The 18,501-nt window shown below is 38.7% G+C and overlaps 1 protein-coding gene across 1 annotated transcript in view; it reads left to right on the forward strand.

Moving 5' to 3' along the window:
• si:dkey-181m9.8 (E3 ubiquitin-protein ligase RNF31) overlaps positions 1–18,501 on the forward strand; it is a 57,489-nt gene that overhangs the window by 12,097 nt on the left and 26,891 nt on the right. The window contains exons 2-9 of the mRNA XM_048596140.1: positions 1,194–1,259; positions 3,617–3,780; positions 5,359–5,449; positions 7,205–7,247; positions 8,600–8,697; positions 11,873–11,933; positions 13,924–13,970; positions 16,948–17,067. Coding sequence (XP_048452097.1) covers positions 1,194–1,259; positions 3,617–3,780; positions 5,359–5,449; positions 7,205–7,247; positions 8,600–8,697; positions 11,873–11,933; positions 13,924–13,970; positions 16,948–17,067 — 690 coding nt within the window. The remainder of the gene's footprint in view (positions 1–1,193; positions 1,260–3,616; positions 3,781–5,358; positions 5,450–7,204; positions 7,248–8,599; positions 8,698–11,872; positions 11,934–13,923; positions 13,971–16,947; positions 17,068–18,501) is intronic.

Here is an 18,501-nt window from a genome sequence, read left to right on the forward strand (position 1 = left end):
AAACAACTGCACCTCCCAGTCGCGAACCATTTCAACTCCCCCTCCCATTCCTCAGATGACATGTCCATCCTGGGCCTCCTGCAGTGCCACAACGATGCCACCCGAAGGTTGCAGGAACAGCAACTCATATTCCGCTTGGGAACCCTGCAGCCCAATGGTATCAATGTGGATTTCACAAGTTTCAAAATCTCCCCTCCCCCTACCGCATCCCAAAACCAGTCCAGCTCGTCCCTGCCTCCCTAACCTGTTCTTCCTCCCACCTATCCCCTCCTCCCACCTCAAGCCGCACCTCCATCTCCTACCGACCAACCTCATCCCGCCCCCTTGACCTGTCCGTCCTCCCTGGACTGACCTATCCCCTTCCTAACTCCCTACCTACACTCACCTTTCCTGGCCCCATCCCCGCCTCTTCGACCTGTTTGTTTCCTCTCCACCTATCCTCTCCTCTATCCCTCTTCTATCCGCCTCCCACTCTCTCCCTATTTATTTCAAAACCCCCTTCCCCTCCCCCTTTTCTGATGAAGGGTCTAGGCCCGAAACGTCAGCCTCTCTGCTCCTATGATGCTGCTTGGCCTGCTGTGTTCATCCAGCCCTGCACCTTGTTGTCTCGGATTCTCCAGCATCTGCAGTTCCTACTATCTCATGTCTATTCCTTGCCCACATACAGTAATGTAAATACAATTACCTTCTTCCCAAAGCTATTCTCGTATCTCTTCAGCGAGTCCACATCTAAGGTCTGGCAAACTAATAAGGCTGAAATTAAATAGCAAAACACAAGGGCTGTTGTGGTACACTAGTAATGCCCTACCTCTAGACCAGAAGACCCAGGGTCATGTCCCACCTGATCCAGAAGTGTGTCATAACATGTTTCAACACTTTGTCTAAAAACATCTAAACTATAAAGCAGGTTAAATTGAACATTACCAGTCCTATTAACGTATTTAAATTGCCAGTCTGTCTCCTGGATATATTCTCACTGGCTGCCTTTATTTCACACCTCCAATAAGCCTGGGAGTGGGTGATTTTGAGATGGTTTAGATTGGAGATTTTTGTAAATTTTGACCCCTTATTCCATGCTGCGTATTCTTAGTGATAAAATCCAGCCCTGTTGACAGTAACTGAACCAAATCATTTTAGATAAAAAATATTTATTTAATCCATTTTATGATTTTGTTTTTGCCTTTTTCTTTCAGGTTGTGGAAATGGAGCTAAAAATGAGCTTGTTAATTTGAATGGCAGTATTCCTGTGCCATGCGGAGGTAAGAATATAGTCTAGCAGCTCTGTTAATGTTTTAGATCTATATTAAATTGGCAGTTTGGATGAACAGTTCAATGCAATTGGTGGAGAAGCTTTTTCCCATCTTTTAAAACGTTTTCTCAGAAACACTGCTGAAAATCTGGATAATTTTATCTTCAGCTGAACTGGACTGTACCTCCTTTTGAGGCATAATAATACCTATGGAAAAATTTGTGGTTTAAATTCTAACCTTCCCACTGAGCAGCGTTGTGGGTGAGGGGCTGCAAAGTTTGATGGGAGGAAAATTCTTCAAAATCAATTATTTTAGAGCATTTACTGATACAAGAATAACAAATTAATATTTAACCCATTGGTTCTTAAGGAAAAGGAAGTTATTCCAGCTAGAACTTACTCAGTACTTTCTCAGAAGTCTCCCTCTGGCACCATTATATTTGGTAGTAATTATGATGGTGGAGAATTTCTCCAGCTCATACAAATATACACAGGAGGAACAAAGGCCCTTCAAACCTATGCCACCATTCAATAAGATCATGGCTGACCTGATATTAACGTCATTCCTGCATATTCCCAGTAATCATTCGTCCCATTGGTAATCAAGAATCTGTCTATATCTGCTTTAAAATTATTTAAGATTCAGAATCTGCTGAAGAGGAAGCTCTGCATGAAGTAATCTATAAACACCACTCTTTAGATGTGTATTTGATGACACACTTCTTAACACTGTACAGGGAGATCACAGGAAGCTGATACTTAGTAACGATTCCTATATTTCTTTTGTATTGGTGTATTTAGTGTGAGGATCAAACATAATATTGACTATACTGTATTGAATCTACTGTATTCGCTCCTCATAATGTTTTCCAGATGTTATCTTTGAAGCATATCTTGAGGCCACTAGGGACACATTAACCTTCCTTTAGCATGATCTGTTTTGGGAGGCGTGAGTTGGGCATTCGGATGACATGGCCGGTCCATTTGAGTTGCTGTTGAATTATGGTGTTGGGATGCTGGCTATGTTGACCTCCTCCAAGATGCTGGCGTTAGTTCGCTTGTCTTCCCAGGTGATCTGCAGGATTTTTCATAGGGATCTCTGGCGGTGTTGTTCCAGTGCTTTAAGGTGCCTACTGTAGGTAGTCCACGTTTCAGTTCCATATAGCAGTGTTGAAAGGACAACGGCTTTGTAGACCAGAAGTTTAGTCTGGGCCTGTAAGTCATGGTCTTCAAACACCCTTCTCTTGAGTGGAGCTAGGCTGCACAGGCATAGCTCAGATTGTATATTTCTGCATCAGTGTTGGCTTTGAAGGAGAGAAAGCTGCTGAGGTATGGGACATGATCCACATTTTCAAGGGGATGGTTGTTGACTCTTATTGTAGGAGGGGTGGAGGGACTGTTGGGTGGGTGAGGGAGTACTAGAATGGAGTTGTTGGTTGGTTCGCTGAGCTGACTGGTTTTCATGCAAACGTTTTATCCCACATCTTCAATGCTGTCTAGCCTCCATTGAAGTGCTGCTGTGCTGTTCCATTCTGAATGTATATGGTCCAGTCTGTTGTGGTGGTTAGTTCTGTTTCTGGTTTTGCTACGTAGTGGTATGTAGATGAGGTCTATTTCAACATGCTACGGTTGTGGTTCCAGGTTACTAGAAATTGTATGAAGATATTCTAAACTCATTGAAAAGCCAGGAAAACTTACATTTATAGATATTTTGAATTAATCCATTCAGATGTGTTATGACACACCTGTTGAGCAGGCAGGACTTGAACCCAGGCCTTCTGGCTCAGAGGTAGAGACAATATTGCTGTACACCACACCCCATTCCTACTTCACCTGGTTTCCCTGGTGGTCTCCTATTCAAGTACTAACTAGGCCAGTGTAGCTTTTGAGATCAGACAGAATCAAGGATTTTCAGACGACTAAAGCTGTAGGCAAACTTGCATTTTTGTACTGCATTTAACATGAGAAAATACGTCAAGAGACTCTAAAAGAGTTTAATAAGTCAAATTGTGAAATGTCATGCACTCATCAGCCTTTGAAGACTTCTCCATAACAACCTACAATCAAAACATTGTTGAAAAATTAATTTCTAACCCATTGTAAGACCTAATTTCAATCACCATTGAACTGCAGTCTATGAAATGCCCAAATGTGATCTTTTGTTGTCTGTATATGGGCCAAATTAATGAATCACCTTGAATAAGCAAGAAGGAAGGAGAGAAAGATTTATGAAAATTTTAAAATAATCTTTTGTGTTTAATGCTGAAGTGATAAATGTAGAAACCACCATCTAAGCATGGAGCTTGAAAAGGATTAGTTTGTTCAAAGTATACTTTGTTAACAATGTGCATATGTGTTCATATTCAGGCAAAATTTATAGTGTTCCCATTAGCATCTGGTTGCATAACGAACATCCCCAGATCCCACCAAAATGTTTTGTGAAGCAGCTACCAAATCTCTGTCAAAATCCTGGAATCCATATGGATAACACTGGCCTGGTGTCTTCAAGTTACTTACACAACTGGAGATATGTAAGAATACATGTTATAAACTTTGTTCATGCAGAAAAAAAAAGTTAAGATGATTCAAAATGTTTCAATTGCACTTTGCCAATTTGTACACTAATTTTGATATGAAGAGGGTTAGTTGATGATTATATTTGGAAATGAATTATTGAATCTTGGCAACATGTTTGATTTACCAAGTTTCGAGTAGAATATCTTATCCTAGTGCTGTTTAAACGGGATAATTGGTAGAAGATACTTGTTAAGGTCATATTAGATATCTTATTCAATGATCAAACCATGTCAAATTATGTAAAAGTGACAATTGTAAATGTTATAAATATTGTGTTGAGAATGTGGTGCAAAGGTAGTTTAAGCATATGTGTTAAAATAGTGTATCAGATTTTATTACTTCTAAAATTCATTTATTGTAATATTTTTAAGCTTAGGAATTGGGTTGAAGAAGTTTTTTTTAAATCTTCCAACGGTTTAAATTAATTCTCAGTTATACATGCATGTTTTGTTATCTCCCTGTGTTACAATAATGAAAGCAGGCCAGCTAGCGCAAATATATAGCTTTAGAATTAAATTAAAGAAAAAGCTGTTACTGTCTTCTTGCCTACAGAATAGGTAATTTACAATTGAACTACAAATTTGTAATAACAATCAGATAGTTCCTTCCTTTGTTTAGTTATTAGTTTTCCAAGTACATAGAATACAAGAGTGAAAATCAATTGTGGATCAAACTTATGATAATTTTATAAATATTTAATTACGAAGATTAAGTAAGTGTAGTACTAGTGTATATTTATTTCTATTTTATCATTCTACCATGGGATGTAGACTTCCTTGGCTAGGCCAGAATTTATTGTGCATTGCTGATTGCCCTGGCGAAGATGGTGGTGAACTGCCTTCTTAAACAACTGCCATCCTTGGAGTGTGGGGACATGCTGTTAAGAGGGAGGATCTTGACAATGAGGGTGTGGTAATAAAATTCCAAGTCATGTTGGTGTGTGGCTTAGATGGAGTTGCAGGTGATGGTGTTTCCATACATCTACTTCTGTTTTTATTCTTGATGGTAGATGGCACAGGTTTGAAAGGTGCGGTTGCTTTAGTCTAGTGAGTTGCTGCAGTTCATCTTGTAGATGCACACACTGCTAAGGAAATGAAGATTGAAGATTGTGAATGGGTAGCCTCTGAAATGGGTTTCTTTGCCCTGGATGGCATCAAGCTTTTACAGTGTTGTGGTGAGCTACAATCACCTGGGAAGTGGATGCTATTCCACCACACTGCTGACTTGTGCTTTGTGGGTGGTATACAGGCACTGGGGAGACAGGAGATGAGTTACTCACTGAAGACTTCCCTACCTCTGTCCTGTTCTCGTAGCCACAGTATTTCTATATGGCTGGCCTTGTTCAGTTTCTGGTCAATGGAACCCTTAGGATGTTGATATTAAATGAGAGAATTAAAAATATAAGTTTAAGTTTGGTTCAGGAAAGGTATAGTAAAATAATTGCTGGGAATTAAAAATAAAAAGTTGAAGGCCTAGGTTATAAAAAAGTTCTTTGCAATTTCTCTCTTATTGAATTGTTCTGCTTTCCACAGCCAACATCACATTTGGTCGGTCTCATTGAAGACATAAGAAAATCTTTAACGAGTTGCTTAAATAATCCACTGCAGATTCCTCCTTCACAAGGTAAACTGTCAGTACATTTTATGTTTTTATATTGAAATATTTTCTCCTGCACCTTTTTAAAATTTGAGACTCACATGGCAGTAAGGCACCTTCTTGTTCGTTTTCTTGCCTTCACTCTTCTTCCCGTTCAATGCAGTTGCAATGGTTGAGAGGAATGGCATTCTACTTCTGGAATAAAGAACATATGATCAATGTAGAAATAAATTTTCTCAACACTTTTTTTTCCCCACCACCTTCCCTATGGGCTGACACTTATCCACTTTGCATATGTATTGCAAAGTTAGGGTTTTGCATTATGGCAACTTCTTTGAGTTTCAGCTTAATAGATTGTTACTCTTGAAATACCTATATAAGAAGTATATTTGACAGGACAAAAGTTTGATTAAGAGGAGTCATTATGTTGCATTTATATTAGGGATTAGTTGATTGCAGTGCAATTGCACACACTGAATTAAAACCACTGGCTTGAGGCAAGCGGACATGAAGTTTCATAATGCAGCCAGTGTGCAGGCATCACTTCACTCTGGCCCATGTTGTGGAGACAAGGATGGGGTCAGAAATGTTTTTTTTTTAATCAACCTGTTCAGACATGTCATGGGGCAGCTGACTCAGAAGTAGCGATGCTACCAGTGCACCACATGACACACTGTGGGATCAAAAATTTAACCTGTCCATAAACAGTGGATAACCAGTTAAAGGCACTTGTAACTTACTAAAGTCTATTCTCAAAGGAGTCAGCCTGTCAAACATCAGGAACTAAACCAGCAGCTTGGAGGCAGAATACAGTGACAGTTCTCCAGACAGGTTTTGAGGCATTCCCCATCTACCTGATTACTGTTGTAGGTACACACCTTCCTGTTCACCTGTAGTGGAACGCTAGTGACTGATGTGATTTTTTTTTAAAAAAATGTAAATTTAAAACTTCTAAAAGTCGCAGAGAGATGACTCAAGATGGAGTCTTTCTATTTTTCTGAAAAAAAAATGAATTAGAGGTTAATGCTCCTTCTGAGCTCAAAGGCCTCCAGTTTCAAGGGACTGCCCACTGGTGAACCTATTATTTTCCTAATCGGCTTAGTCAGAGGTGTTGTTACACACCTCTGGACTTGAATCCAGGTCTCCTGGTCCAGGGGTAGGGAATCTACCTCTGCACCACTTTCCCAACCCAGATCCAGTCCCAATCATAATCTTCAGGTGAAGCAAGGTTAGAGGATGGCAGGGATAACTGGGGAGAAAGAATCCATACAAAATTCAGATCCCATTTTAATGTCATACATTTATTTTTGTGTTTCCGTTACAAATTCTTCTGTCTACATTTATAATAGCAGTGCTCATCCTGCAAACCACTGATGGGAAAGGTGCAATTATGACAAGTTTAGATTGGAAGTTTCCATTAATATCTGGGCATAATTTTTCTAACTATAAATTCTTAACAACAACCAGTAACATTTCATGGCAAGTGTATGCAGATGCAAGTTTTTTCAAATAGGCATGTTGCATAAGGAAAGGTGACTACTATATCTTAAAATAAAGCTTTGCTAAGCAAGCTTTGTTTATTTGATAAAGGCTGGAAATTGCATTTAATGAATTTAGTTAATTTGCAACTGCATTTCATTGAGGACAATATTTGCAATGCTTTATTTTAATGTTTGTTTTTGAAAAATATATGCTGTAGAAGGGGATTTTAAGAGTGATGTTTCAAATAGAACTTTAGGAGAATAGGTTTTCATTAATTTTCTTTGAATTGTCTCTTTTTAGAACAGCAATTTTCCACCTCTCTTGTTATGCCTCCTTGGCCAAGGTGAGCTTCTGTTGTTGATTCCCATTATGTTATGGATGATTCAAAGTTAGATAGGTTGTGACATCTCTGTAACTTGATCTATCATTACTGTACAATCAAGATGCATTTGTACAAATGGACCATACTTCTATCAAGTGTGGTCAGCAAGTAGTGACAGTAGAATTTTGAAAACGAGCAGAGACCCACAAAATATGTTAAATCTCAACAGTAACTTTAGTGCAATTTTCACTCTGCAGAAATCTAGGTGAAGTTGTCCCATGTCTAGGTATCGGCCTAGAAATATTATGGTAAACATTATCAAGAATTTGGCATGTGAATTATTTATAATCAGTGAATATCTAAGTCTAAATGGGAACTACTTTCCCAAATTGTAAATAGGCTTACATCTGATGGGTTTAATATTATTCAAAGAATAAGCACCATTTCCTTGAAATATACTGTTAGAATTTTGGTGTCAAAAAGAATAGTTTCCAGAATATCAATCTTGCTCCTTTATTCTGTCCTTATTTAGGAATCATGTTTTGTAGCAACATTACTACTGTTCCTTGCTTGATTCTACATTTTGTGTGGTAACATGTTCATTCATTTGAGTCAGACTGTTTAGAAACTCTAAAGGATATAGAATAAATGTAGGATGTAGAATAAATACTAATACACTTGTTTAGTTCACTGGACTGTTTTGTTTTCAAACTTTCATAGTCAAACCTAGTATATCTTATTTTTTAGCATGACGTATTGAATAATAAGTTGTATCAAATAATTGTCCCTGCTGTTTCGGCACTCTTTAACCATCTCATCCACCCACACATGCCATTCCCATCCCATCGCATCCCGTCCCTCGGGTGAAACAATCTCTCCAACTCCTATTGAGCTCCCATTACCTTCCAATGTTTCTGTCCTCCATCAACCCCATCCCTGCGCTCCATTTCTAGCTGAATTACACACCTAAGTCATTTACATTTACTTTGCATGCCAAGCACCACACTAACTAAATTAACTAGCAGACATGTCCCTTAAACAGACAAATCAAAATGCAGGCAAAATAGAGTATTACTGTAGATATTAGTTATACACTAGACTGCACTAACTTCAGAAGTTGCAATAATGCATAACATTAAATCTGAATATGTCAGTGACATTGCAATTCTCGTAGAAGTCTTTTTTGTTCACGACAACTTTTACTTACTTGAAAGGTGCAGGTCATTTGTGATGCAGTAATGTAGAGCTAGTTGGAGGATGTATCTTTCTCAGCTCTGTCATTGACTGGAAATAAAAGATTTTGCAGCACAGGTGTCTGTCTGTGTCTTGTCAAATAGATAACATCTGCTAAATGTATATGTTTTCCATTGCAGCACTGTACCTTCCATTGGGAATAATTGTCCACGTCTCAAGAATATTCCTCAGCCTTTGAATTCAGGTTATTTCCAGCCTCCATATTCAAATATATGGTGTAAGTCAGCAGTTTAAGATAATTGAATAATTATGCATCTGTGTCATGGAAAAGACCATTCAGCACATCCAGCTCAACTATAGCCTCCTCCCATTTTCTCCTCCTCCAAATCTACCAATGGAGCTCTCCATTCCCTTCTCCCTAATAAGTGGATATCATTAGAGGTTTGAAACACTCTACATTTAATAAGCAAGCCTATATGAAGAGCATCATTACGTAAATTATAAGACAAATGTGGCAGTTGACAAGGGGAAGTGAGCTGCAGTTCAAATTTAAACAGTAAATAAATAACAAAAAAAAAGACAGTCAACTCAAACTTTTTATCTCAACCAACTGGGGTCCTGACCTTCACTGCAAAACACTTAATGAACGCTTTTGTAACAAGGGTCACAGAGCTGACTTCATCACTATTTTGGGGAGGGAGAGGGGAAAGAGCCAGCATTCTCACTCCTGAAAGAGCCACATGGTATGGGAGATGTGCTCAAAACTTTTAAGTCTTTATGGCAGTGTTCCTACTGATAACTTAGTACCTCAAGAAGGCAAGTAGTGCAGAAGAGGACATTCGGCCTATCAAATCTCTACTGCCAAAAATACACTACCTATACATGTCCCACGTACCCACACTCGGCTCATGGCCTTGAATGTTGTGGTACTTCAAGTGTTCATCGAAGTCGTTTTTAAAGGATGTGAGGTGTCACGTCTCAACTACCCACTTGGGTGTGCGTTCTAGATCCCCCCACCCTCTGGGTGAAAATATTTTTCCTCAAATCTAAACCTCCAACATTTCGCTTTAAAATGATGCCCTGTTGTTATTGACCCTACAACTTACTAAGGGGAACAGCTTCTTCCTGTTCACCCTGTCCATTTCCCTTGTAATATTGTTGCATGTTTATCTTTAGAGGCTTTTGCTAGTGGCAGGTAGAATGTACAAGTGATCTTTTATGCTGTTCCTAAGGCACTCCCCAGATAATACCATTTTTAATTAGTAATTGCTTTTTGTAATTTTATTAAATGTTAATGCCTAATGACTTGCAGGCATATTAGTTCAGGAAGGAATATAACATTTATTGAAATGTGCAAAACCTTTCTATCTCATGGCAACTTTATTTTCTTTAGCTGAACACCATCAATTTTTTGATGTCTCAGATAATCCAAAATGCTTCTCTCACACAAGTTAGCCTTGAGATTCAGTCATTGTTAAGTACATGAATTTGTTTGCTATTTTGATCACAATAGGTCCCCAACAATTAAGAATAAGATGAATGATCAATTAGTCTGATGTCTTAGAGTACTAATCAAGAAGTAGTGGGAGTTTGTAACAAAGGCAATACAATAATCATGAAGGACTTTGCAGATTTGATTTTTGCAACATTAAATGAAGATTAAAGTCCTAAGATATGACTTGGAAGATGAGTTTGACGAATGCATTTGAGCAGTACATTGATGATCCAACCAACAAAGAAGCTATTTCAAATGTTGTTCTGTGATTGAACCAGGGTTAATTAATTTCATAGTAAGGATTATCTGGGAAAGAGTGATCACAAAATAGAAAATAAGATGGGGGTTTAGGAGTGATGTGCTTAAGGGGAAAACACAAATATTGTTTTTTAAAAGCCTGTTACATAGATGAGGGGGACAAATTGGCAAAGGTAAATTGAGAATTCAGTTAAAAGTTATGATAGTAGGTTAGCAATAGAAAACATTTAAAGAAATATTTTAAGCACCTTAACTAAGCTACCTCCCATTGGGAAATTCAAGATCTTTCTGGGAAAAGGGGTCCATTTATAGCTGACGAATGGGGTTAAGGATAATATTAGATTAAAAGAAGAGGCTTACAAGATTTTCAGGAAGAGGAGAAAGCCTGAGGCTTGAGAGATTTTGAGTTTCTTGGCCAAGAAAATGGATAAAGGATGAGATTAGAATATGACAACAAACTAGAAAGAAATATGAAAAAAAGGAACTTCACTCAGTTTGTGAGAGACCTGCAAAGTAAATGAGGGTCCCAAAGTTTCTGAAATTAGAATCAGAAATATAGAAATGACACAGCTTTAACAAATATTTTGTATCTAACACCATGACAGAAAATAAAAAAGAACAAAACTAGCGGAATCAAGAAATGCCATTTTAGAGCAAGATGAAGATAAATATTTTCCAGTAACTTTAAGTACTAAATTACTTTCATTAGAGATGTTTGTGGCTAACATATCATTGAGTATATTCAAGGCTGATATCAATAGTTATCTGGTTATAAGACTATTGAGAGATGGGACCCTGGCAGGAAAGTAAGGTCACATCAGCCATGATCTTATTAGCAGTTGAGTAGGCTTGAGGGGCCATGTGGGTTACTTCTGTTTCTTATGGTCTTATGCTTGAGGGAAGGAAAGCTGATCAAGACATTGCCAGAACTCCTTGCACTGCAAATGGCATTCTGATCATTATCATATTTATCAGAAAAAGCATTTAGGCCTCATTTTAACATCTCATCAAAAGTATCCTATCTCTGACAGACTTAATGTATTTTTGCACAGTGTCAGATGTTCATGTTGTAAAATGGGACTTGTATAAGATAAAGCAAGACTTCACGCGATATATTTCAGAACGATTATACAAATAGTTCAGTTAATTCTGAGTTAGTTAGGTTTGGGAAAGAAGGATGGAGGCTCAAGCTGTCAAATAAATAAACAGAATGAATAGTGCTGCACTGAGAAAACAACTCAGAAACTTAGAGCAGTTTTGATTTGAGAGGTTTATTATTCTTCTTTCTGTTGTGGTTTCTGTCCTGAATGGGTAATGAACCGTAGAATATGATTGGATTGGTACCAGAAACTTTACGTTAGTTTTTACAAAGTACTATTCAATATGTGTATGATCTGAGCGCTGAATGTTTACAAAGTTCTCAAGGATGGACTGAGGCTTCAGTACCCCCCCATTTACGTATATTCTTTTCCCCAAAATCACACGTAGAATTCTGGTTAGAGTATTTAGCTACAACTGAAATACTGAAATTAGGATCTTGTTGAATTCCGGCTGCATTATTTATCACTTCAGCTGCACGACATAGGGCACTTAAAACCTTCATGCTATCAGGATGCTTATTTTCTAAATGTGAAAGTATATGTTGTTAAGAGTATTACATGTTTAAATATATTCCATTTTTGCAATTTAACTTTTACAGCCTATGGTCACCAATATAAAGGCGGTGCTTATCCAGTTTCACCTGCAGGAATTTCTCCAAGGTAATCATCAGAACTAATCATTTTCATACTGCATGTTAAGCCAAATTCGGGTTCTGCATAGACTATCCCAAATACCTTCATCAGAGGCTGCACTGAGGATGTTACCAAGCACGATAACGAAACATCTGCGGAACAACAACCCAGCTCGGCGAGCCAACCAACAACCCGAGCTACAGATCTACTCCAAAACCTTATCCCAAATATCATTCAAGTTGCGGAATTTGATTTTTGACCACTTTGATGTTTTTCTGAAGGTAAATAGACTTTGAGTTAAAGAGAACAGATTATGTGGGTAGAAATTTCCCAACAGAGGCAGCTTTGGAAATGGGGTCAGGCAAATTTTTTGAAAGTCATGCATTGGGCCAGCACCATAGTGTATGCTTGCCTGGCAGCAGTGTGTGTCAGTTAAGATGAATTAAAGACACCCTTGGGGCCAAAGTGCACGCGTTCTGGGGATTTTCCTGGTGTTGATCCACCTCCCCCAATTCAGCAGACAGCCTACTCGCATTAGACTGGCAAACTAATAGCCCCTCATTTGACTTAGCCCCATTATTGAACCAGATGTATCCAAAAGCTGTAGCTGATCAATTCTGCAGAAGCATTTTCAGAAAATCAACATAAAAGCTGTGCGCCATCTTTATGCTTATGTTTTCAGCAATTTCCCAAAGGTGCTCCCCCCACCCCCACCAACCCCAAGCTTCCCTCGCTGCCTCAGTAGCTAGATTGGAGCTATTGGCCAGTCAGTGTTGCAGGCCATCCTGGTGAGCTTCAGGCATCAAGAAAGAATTTGGCCACCTCCCAGAAAATTCCAGCTGTTAACACACCTCTAATCATCAATATCACTGAAGCTACATTAGAAGAGAAACAGAAGTACATTGGAATATCCCCTGTAATTTATTGTATTATGCAGATTCATATGATTCACATTGAAAATTCTGGAAAAATAAAAACAGAAGCTGCTGGACATTTCAAACAGTGTTGATGGAGAGAGAAACAGAGGTAATGGGATGGATTTAAACTCCTCCATGGCACTGCTGGTGGGTGAGGAGCAGGAGCACCTCCTCATGGCTGCCTAAATTCTTCCATTCTCCTATCCTGAAGCCAATGCTCAGAATCCTTCCATGATTGATGCACTTCACCCCGTGGGTGGAAATTTGATCAAACTGATCCTGTGGCCTGATCCCCCTTACCACGAGAAAGTCAAGTCTTTCAAATGAAGCTGATCACTGAGTGGGGGAAAAAAACCGAGTGGCAAAAAAGTAAAACTTGAAATGAGTTAAAACTCCACAAACACACTGGGACACTGGGAGTGCCAGGTGTCCCATTCTGAACACGGCCTCTCCATCTCCCCTAACCTTCGTAACCTAGACCAACATTTAAGATCTATTGAAAGGTCATCAGTCTGAAATGTTGGTGCTGTTTCTCCTTCCAAAGATGCTGTGTGGCCAGCTATTTTCAACATGTTCAGCTTTTATTTCAGATTTCCAGCTACACCATTATTTTGTTCTTGATTCTGCAGAACTTATTTATCCTATCAGCGATATTGTGGCTTTCCTTTGCAATACTAAAATCCAAGTGTATCTTAAAACCCTTTACGGTAGTTATGCAACAAAAAATAATTTAGAATGTTGCAGTCTAAGTAGTGATACTATTTCCAAGGTGTTTCTCATGACTGTCATTTTCATGAAACATTTTACTTTGATGATTTTCAAAAGATTAATATCAGCACTTAGAAGAAAAAGGATGCTAAAATCAGTGTTCAGCAGAGGACCTGATAATCGAATCAATAAAGTTAAATCTGCAAGCAATTCAGGACATTTTGCCAAATTTGGTTTTCTGGATTAAGTGTAGAGAATCTTTTTCTGCTCAGCCCAGCAGAGGTCTTGTGTTCACTTCTGGTTCGCAATGTATTAAAATTGTTGGTGTTGTTGCATGATGGATTTGAAGTCATAGCACTAAATGTTTTGTTTTGTTTCTTATTTCATTCTAGTTCGCCATCTTCCAGACCTTTGCATGAAACTGTTGAGAGAAAATCTGGTATGCAGCAGCATTTCATAATCCAGCAATTGCTATTGTCAAATACACTTAATTTACAATGGAAATTAGCTTTGTCTAACAATGTAAATATAATGAACATGTTCTGTCTTCCCACATTAGTGAATAATGTTGCTTGGCATAAATAAATTTAAAAAGCAGAAGTGGGAATAGGCCAAACAGTCCCTTGAGCTTTTGCTGTCATCCAGAAAGACAATGGCAGAACTTCATTCTGAACGATCTTTTCTCATGGAATTCCCAAGTAACTTGATTCCTTCAGTCTCAAAAACATTTTGAGTCAGGCTTGGATAAACTCACTGAGCATCCATGGCCTGAGAAAGAATTCCAAAGATTCTCAACACTGGAGAAGTGTCTTTTCAGACCTAAATGATTGCTAGTTGTAGTCTCTTCGAGCAGGGTAATCAACAGTCAGCATTCACTCTTGTCAAGCCGTCAGAATCTTAAATGTTTTGACGAGATCATTTTTCATTCTACCCAGAGTATAGGCCCATTCTACTCAATCTGACCAGAAGGAATGACCTTCCTAACACAGGAATCAATCCAGTGAATCCTTTTTGCATTCTGTCTAATTCGAGTATATGGCTCCTTGCGTACAGCAACTAAAAATGATGCCTGAGCATCAAGCTGCATTCCGTCTTAAGCCCGATGACTGTCTGTATACACTTTTGTTTTGCTGTTTAACTCAAGTGTGTTCACACATTGAGATCAGGGCCCTGCACCAGATAGCTCACTGATGCCCAGTTTGGATGTGCCAGGTCCATTCTGATCATGACCTAATTTTAGCCTTGGTCTAAACATGCACAAAAGACCTGAACTCCAGAGGTGAATTGAGGCTGACAGCCCTTGACATCACGGGTATAAAGATGGGGGCAGTTCGACAGAGACCCTGGGCTAACCACCATTTGCCTAGGTTAAGAACCCTCAGCTCTTTCTGTCTCTCAGAAATTGGCTCTCACAGTCATCTATATATCAGAGAAAGCACCATCTGGGTGGTATAGTCACTGGGAAGCAGGGGGAGAACCCTCCACATTTTGGAGTCATATCTAGCACAAAGGAAGATGGTTCTGGTTGTTGGCCAACCTTTCAGTCGCAATGTTTCACCACAGGAGTTCCCTGGGGTAGTGTCCTAGGCCCAACAATCTTCAGCCTTCCCTTCATCATAAGGTCAGAAGTGGATGTTTGCTGATGATTGCAGTGTTCAGCACCATTTATGATTCCTCACATACTGATGCAGTTCATTTACATCATTCAGGCTTGCCATAATAACATTGATGCCACACAAGTACCAGGCAATGGGCATCTCTAACAATAGAGAATCTCGCCATCGCCCCTTGACATTCAATGGCAATTCCATCACATTCCATTGTCAACATCCTAGGGTTTACCATTGACCAGAAACTGAAAATAAATCCTTTTGAAGATTGAGTATTCTGCAGCACTAACTCTTAGAAGGTAAACTAGAATCATAGAATCCCTACACAGTCCACACCAACCCTCTGAAAAGCATCCCTTCCAGACCCACCCCCCTCATCCTATCCCTGTAACCCAATCCACCCAACCAGTGCATCCCTGGACAGTTTGGGCAATTTAGCATGGCTAATCCACCTAACCTGCACTTCTTTGGACTGTGGGAGGAAGCCCACACTGACACAGGGAGAATGTGCAAACTCCACACAGTCAGACACCTGAGGGTGGGATTGAATCCGAATCCCTGGCGCTGTGAGGTTGCAGTGCTAACCACTGAGTCACCATGCCACCCCTAGGTGGAGAGGTTTCAGTTTTTTTTATTTCAAAAATATGCTTTATTCATAAAAAGTATCATTGTATGTATACATCATGACCAATGCATTTCTGTTCTGGATAGTAGCATATCAAGAAAACAAACATGGCTGTATACATCATTTATTTTTACAGCAAGCTTGATCATTGATATTGCAGCTTTTAGTATTTGGGGAGGAAGAAATGTTTTGGTTGTGGTGACTCTTCATCAGAACCTAACGCTGTTAACCTCTTCTTTCACTTTATATAGTTTGTTAGCATCTTGTGTTTTAATGGCAAACCTAATCATCAGGATGTTTTCCATCTCTTTCATTTCTTTAACCTTGCCTTATCTGTTTTATTTTCCCTTTTGGTTTGCCCTTTCCTTTAAACAGATTGGACCTTGAAACTTGTTTAGTTTGTTTCAGGCTTCCACTGATCTGTTGCATCAGCCTACTTTGTTTCACTTTGCCCTTATTCTGTTGCCATTAATATACTTGTTCATCTGTTACGAGAAGAATTGCCAAATTGTTTTCTCCATAGATGCTGTCTGACCCGTTTTTCAAGCTTTTTCATTTTTATTGCAGATTGCTCTATCTTGCTGTAATTTGACAGATATTTTTCTTGTTCTAATAATCTACAGGATCATTATAACCCTGGGGAGTGGGGAAGGAAGTTATCTTCCTTTTCTAACTCCCTGATGATTCCTTTGTTCATGTCATTTTCATCAGACTTGGTAGACCACAGGATACAGGAAATCTGCCATGCTCTAGGCCTGATTTTGCTGATTTGAGATGTGGGAAAGTGGTATGAGGTTGACAGTGTCCCTTATTTGTTGTATTATTCTTCCGTACCTGTGTGGAAGCATCTTCACTGAGTGGGCTTGTTGAAAATTAGAACAACATTTTGAATCTAGTACGTAAACATGCACCTCATTACTCAGTACAATGCACCAGCCTAATGGCTGGGATTTTCTGTGTTTTTGCTTGCTGATTGGTAATATTATGTATATTATTGTGAATGAAAGAAATATTATAGATCAACAAGCACGGAAATGTAACTTTCCATCCTTTCTGTCACCAGACTGTGTTAAGGGATATTTAATTTTAAATATGAAATTGCCAATATGTACGTAGTTACTCTTTGTATATTTTGAATCAGTTTCTTGATATGCTGTGGTCTTGTTTCCTTTATTTAATAGATAAAGCATTGAAGAAGAAAATGGATTCTGCAGAACAAACTGCAGAGCTTTTTGAAGACTTGCATTTGGACAAAGTACTGAATACATTTAACTGGGCAGTATCTTCTAAAAACAAACAAGGTTGCACTTATACATTACAACAATCCACCCAAAATTTGAAATGCTTAAATTGAATAACTACCTTGTTTTCATCTTCTATGAAAATAAAGCGCTATGCAAGATATTGTTCTTGAATTAATGACTTCGAGTTTAGTCTGAAGGCTTGAGCAAGGGGCCTGTTGTGAAATTGAGAAGAATGTAATTTCCTGACATTCCTGCAGAATTTAGTTATAGAATTCTTTTTTTTATTCTGGTCTTGATGTCTACAGGAAGCCTGGTTGACTGTGTATTTAGGTTGGACTGATCTTTGGGTTGGAAGCATGCTTCACAGGGTCAAAACTTTTAAGAGTAAGAGAGATAGTTGATGCTTGGTCAGAGATATCCGATATTAATTAGGGTTCTAAGTTGCAGAAGAAGTGATCTGTATAACTTGTCTTGAGGTCCGTATTGGGTACTGGAATGGAGGGAGACAGGGAATGTAGATGAATTCTAAATGAGAGGAGAGGGATGGAATGTGTTCATTGATGTTTGAGGGTGAGTATGCTTAATTGGCTACCTTGTTGTGTCTTCAGAAAAGACTCTTGTTGTTTCTGGCCTACAAACAGTGCTGTTAAGTTACTTGCCTTATGGATTCATTCCTTCTTGCCTCTGATAGGCTACTGGGTTTTCCCGATGCCTGGAAAACCAGCTGCCTAAGGTTAAAAATAGACTGAATATTAAAGAAGGTAGAGAGTTTCATTCTAATTGAATAACTGGTCTGCTTCCTGAAGCTGGTTAGCCACAACTCAATTATTCCACCTCCATTAAAGCCAAAGACAGATGGGTTTGAGATGAATTCAGTTCCTGTTACAAATTGTTTGCATTTCCGTTACTGACACAATCCTAACCCAAGCATTTTTGGCAGTTCAGATTCAGTCCAGTTTCTCTTAATATTTGAAGTAGTTCTCAAAGTGGTCTTTAGAATAGATTACTGAGTGCATTTAACTATTTAGGAAGTGCCCATCAGTAACAAAATCGTTTGGGGAAATAAACTATTAAATTACTCGGCTGTTTTAATACTTCAGTTAAGACCAGTATCAATGGATTGCAGTGCAAAATTGGTGACATGATTGCTCCCGTTACATGTCTGCATGTTTGCGCGAAGGTCAGTCAGAAAGAAGGTCTGTTCAAATGTCATTGAATGTACATTCAGAACCTGGCAGCCCCGGTGAATGATTTTCAATATTAAGATGGTGTAGGTGGGAATATCCTTTTCACCTAATACCAAAAAATCTGTGAAAGAGTCCAGTTGGTTAAATAATTGTGTGGAATTCTAAAACATTGCATTGTATCAGCTTGGGGTTATGCTGCATCTTCTGAAAACTAAAACTTGTGTAATGCTGCCTCCGATAGTGTGCACTGCAGTCAGACAGTGATTAACTTTGTATTAATCTTTGAAGAATCTCTCTTTACATA

Source organism: Rhincodon typus, chromosome 4, assembly GCF_021869965.1.
Source record: "Rhincodon typus isolate 14 chromosome 4, sRhiTyp1.1, whole genome shotgun sequence".
In the NCBI taxonomy this organism is placed as follows: Eukaryota; Metazoa; Chordata; class Chondrichthyes; order Orectolobiformes; family Rhincodontidae; genus Rhincodon; species Rhincodon typus.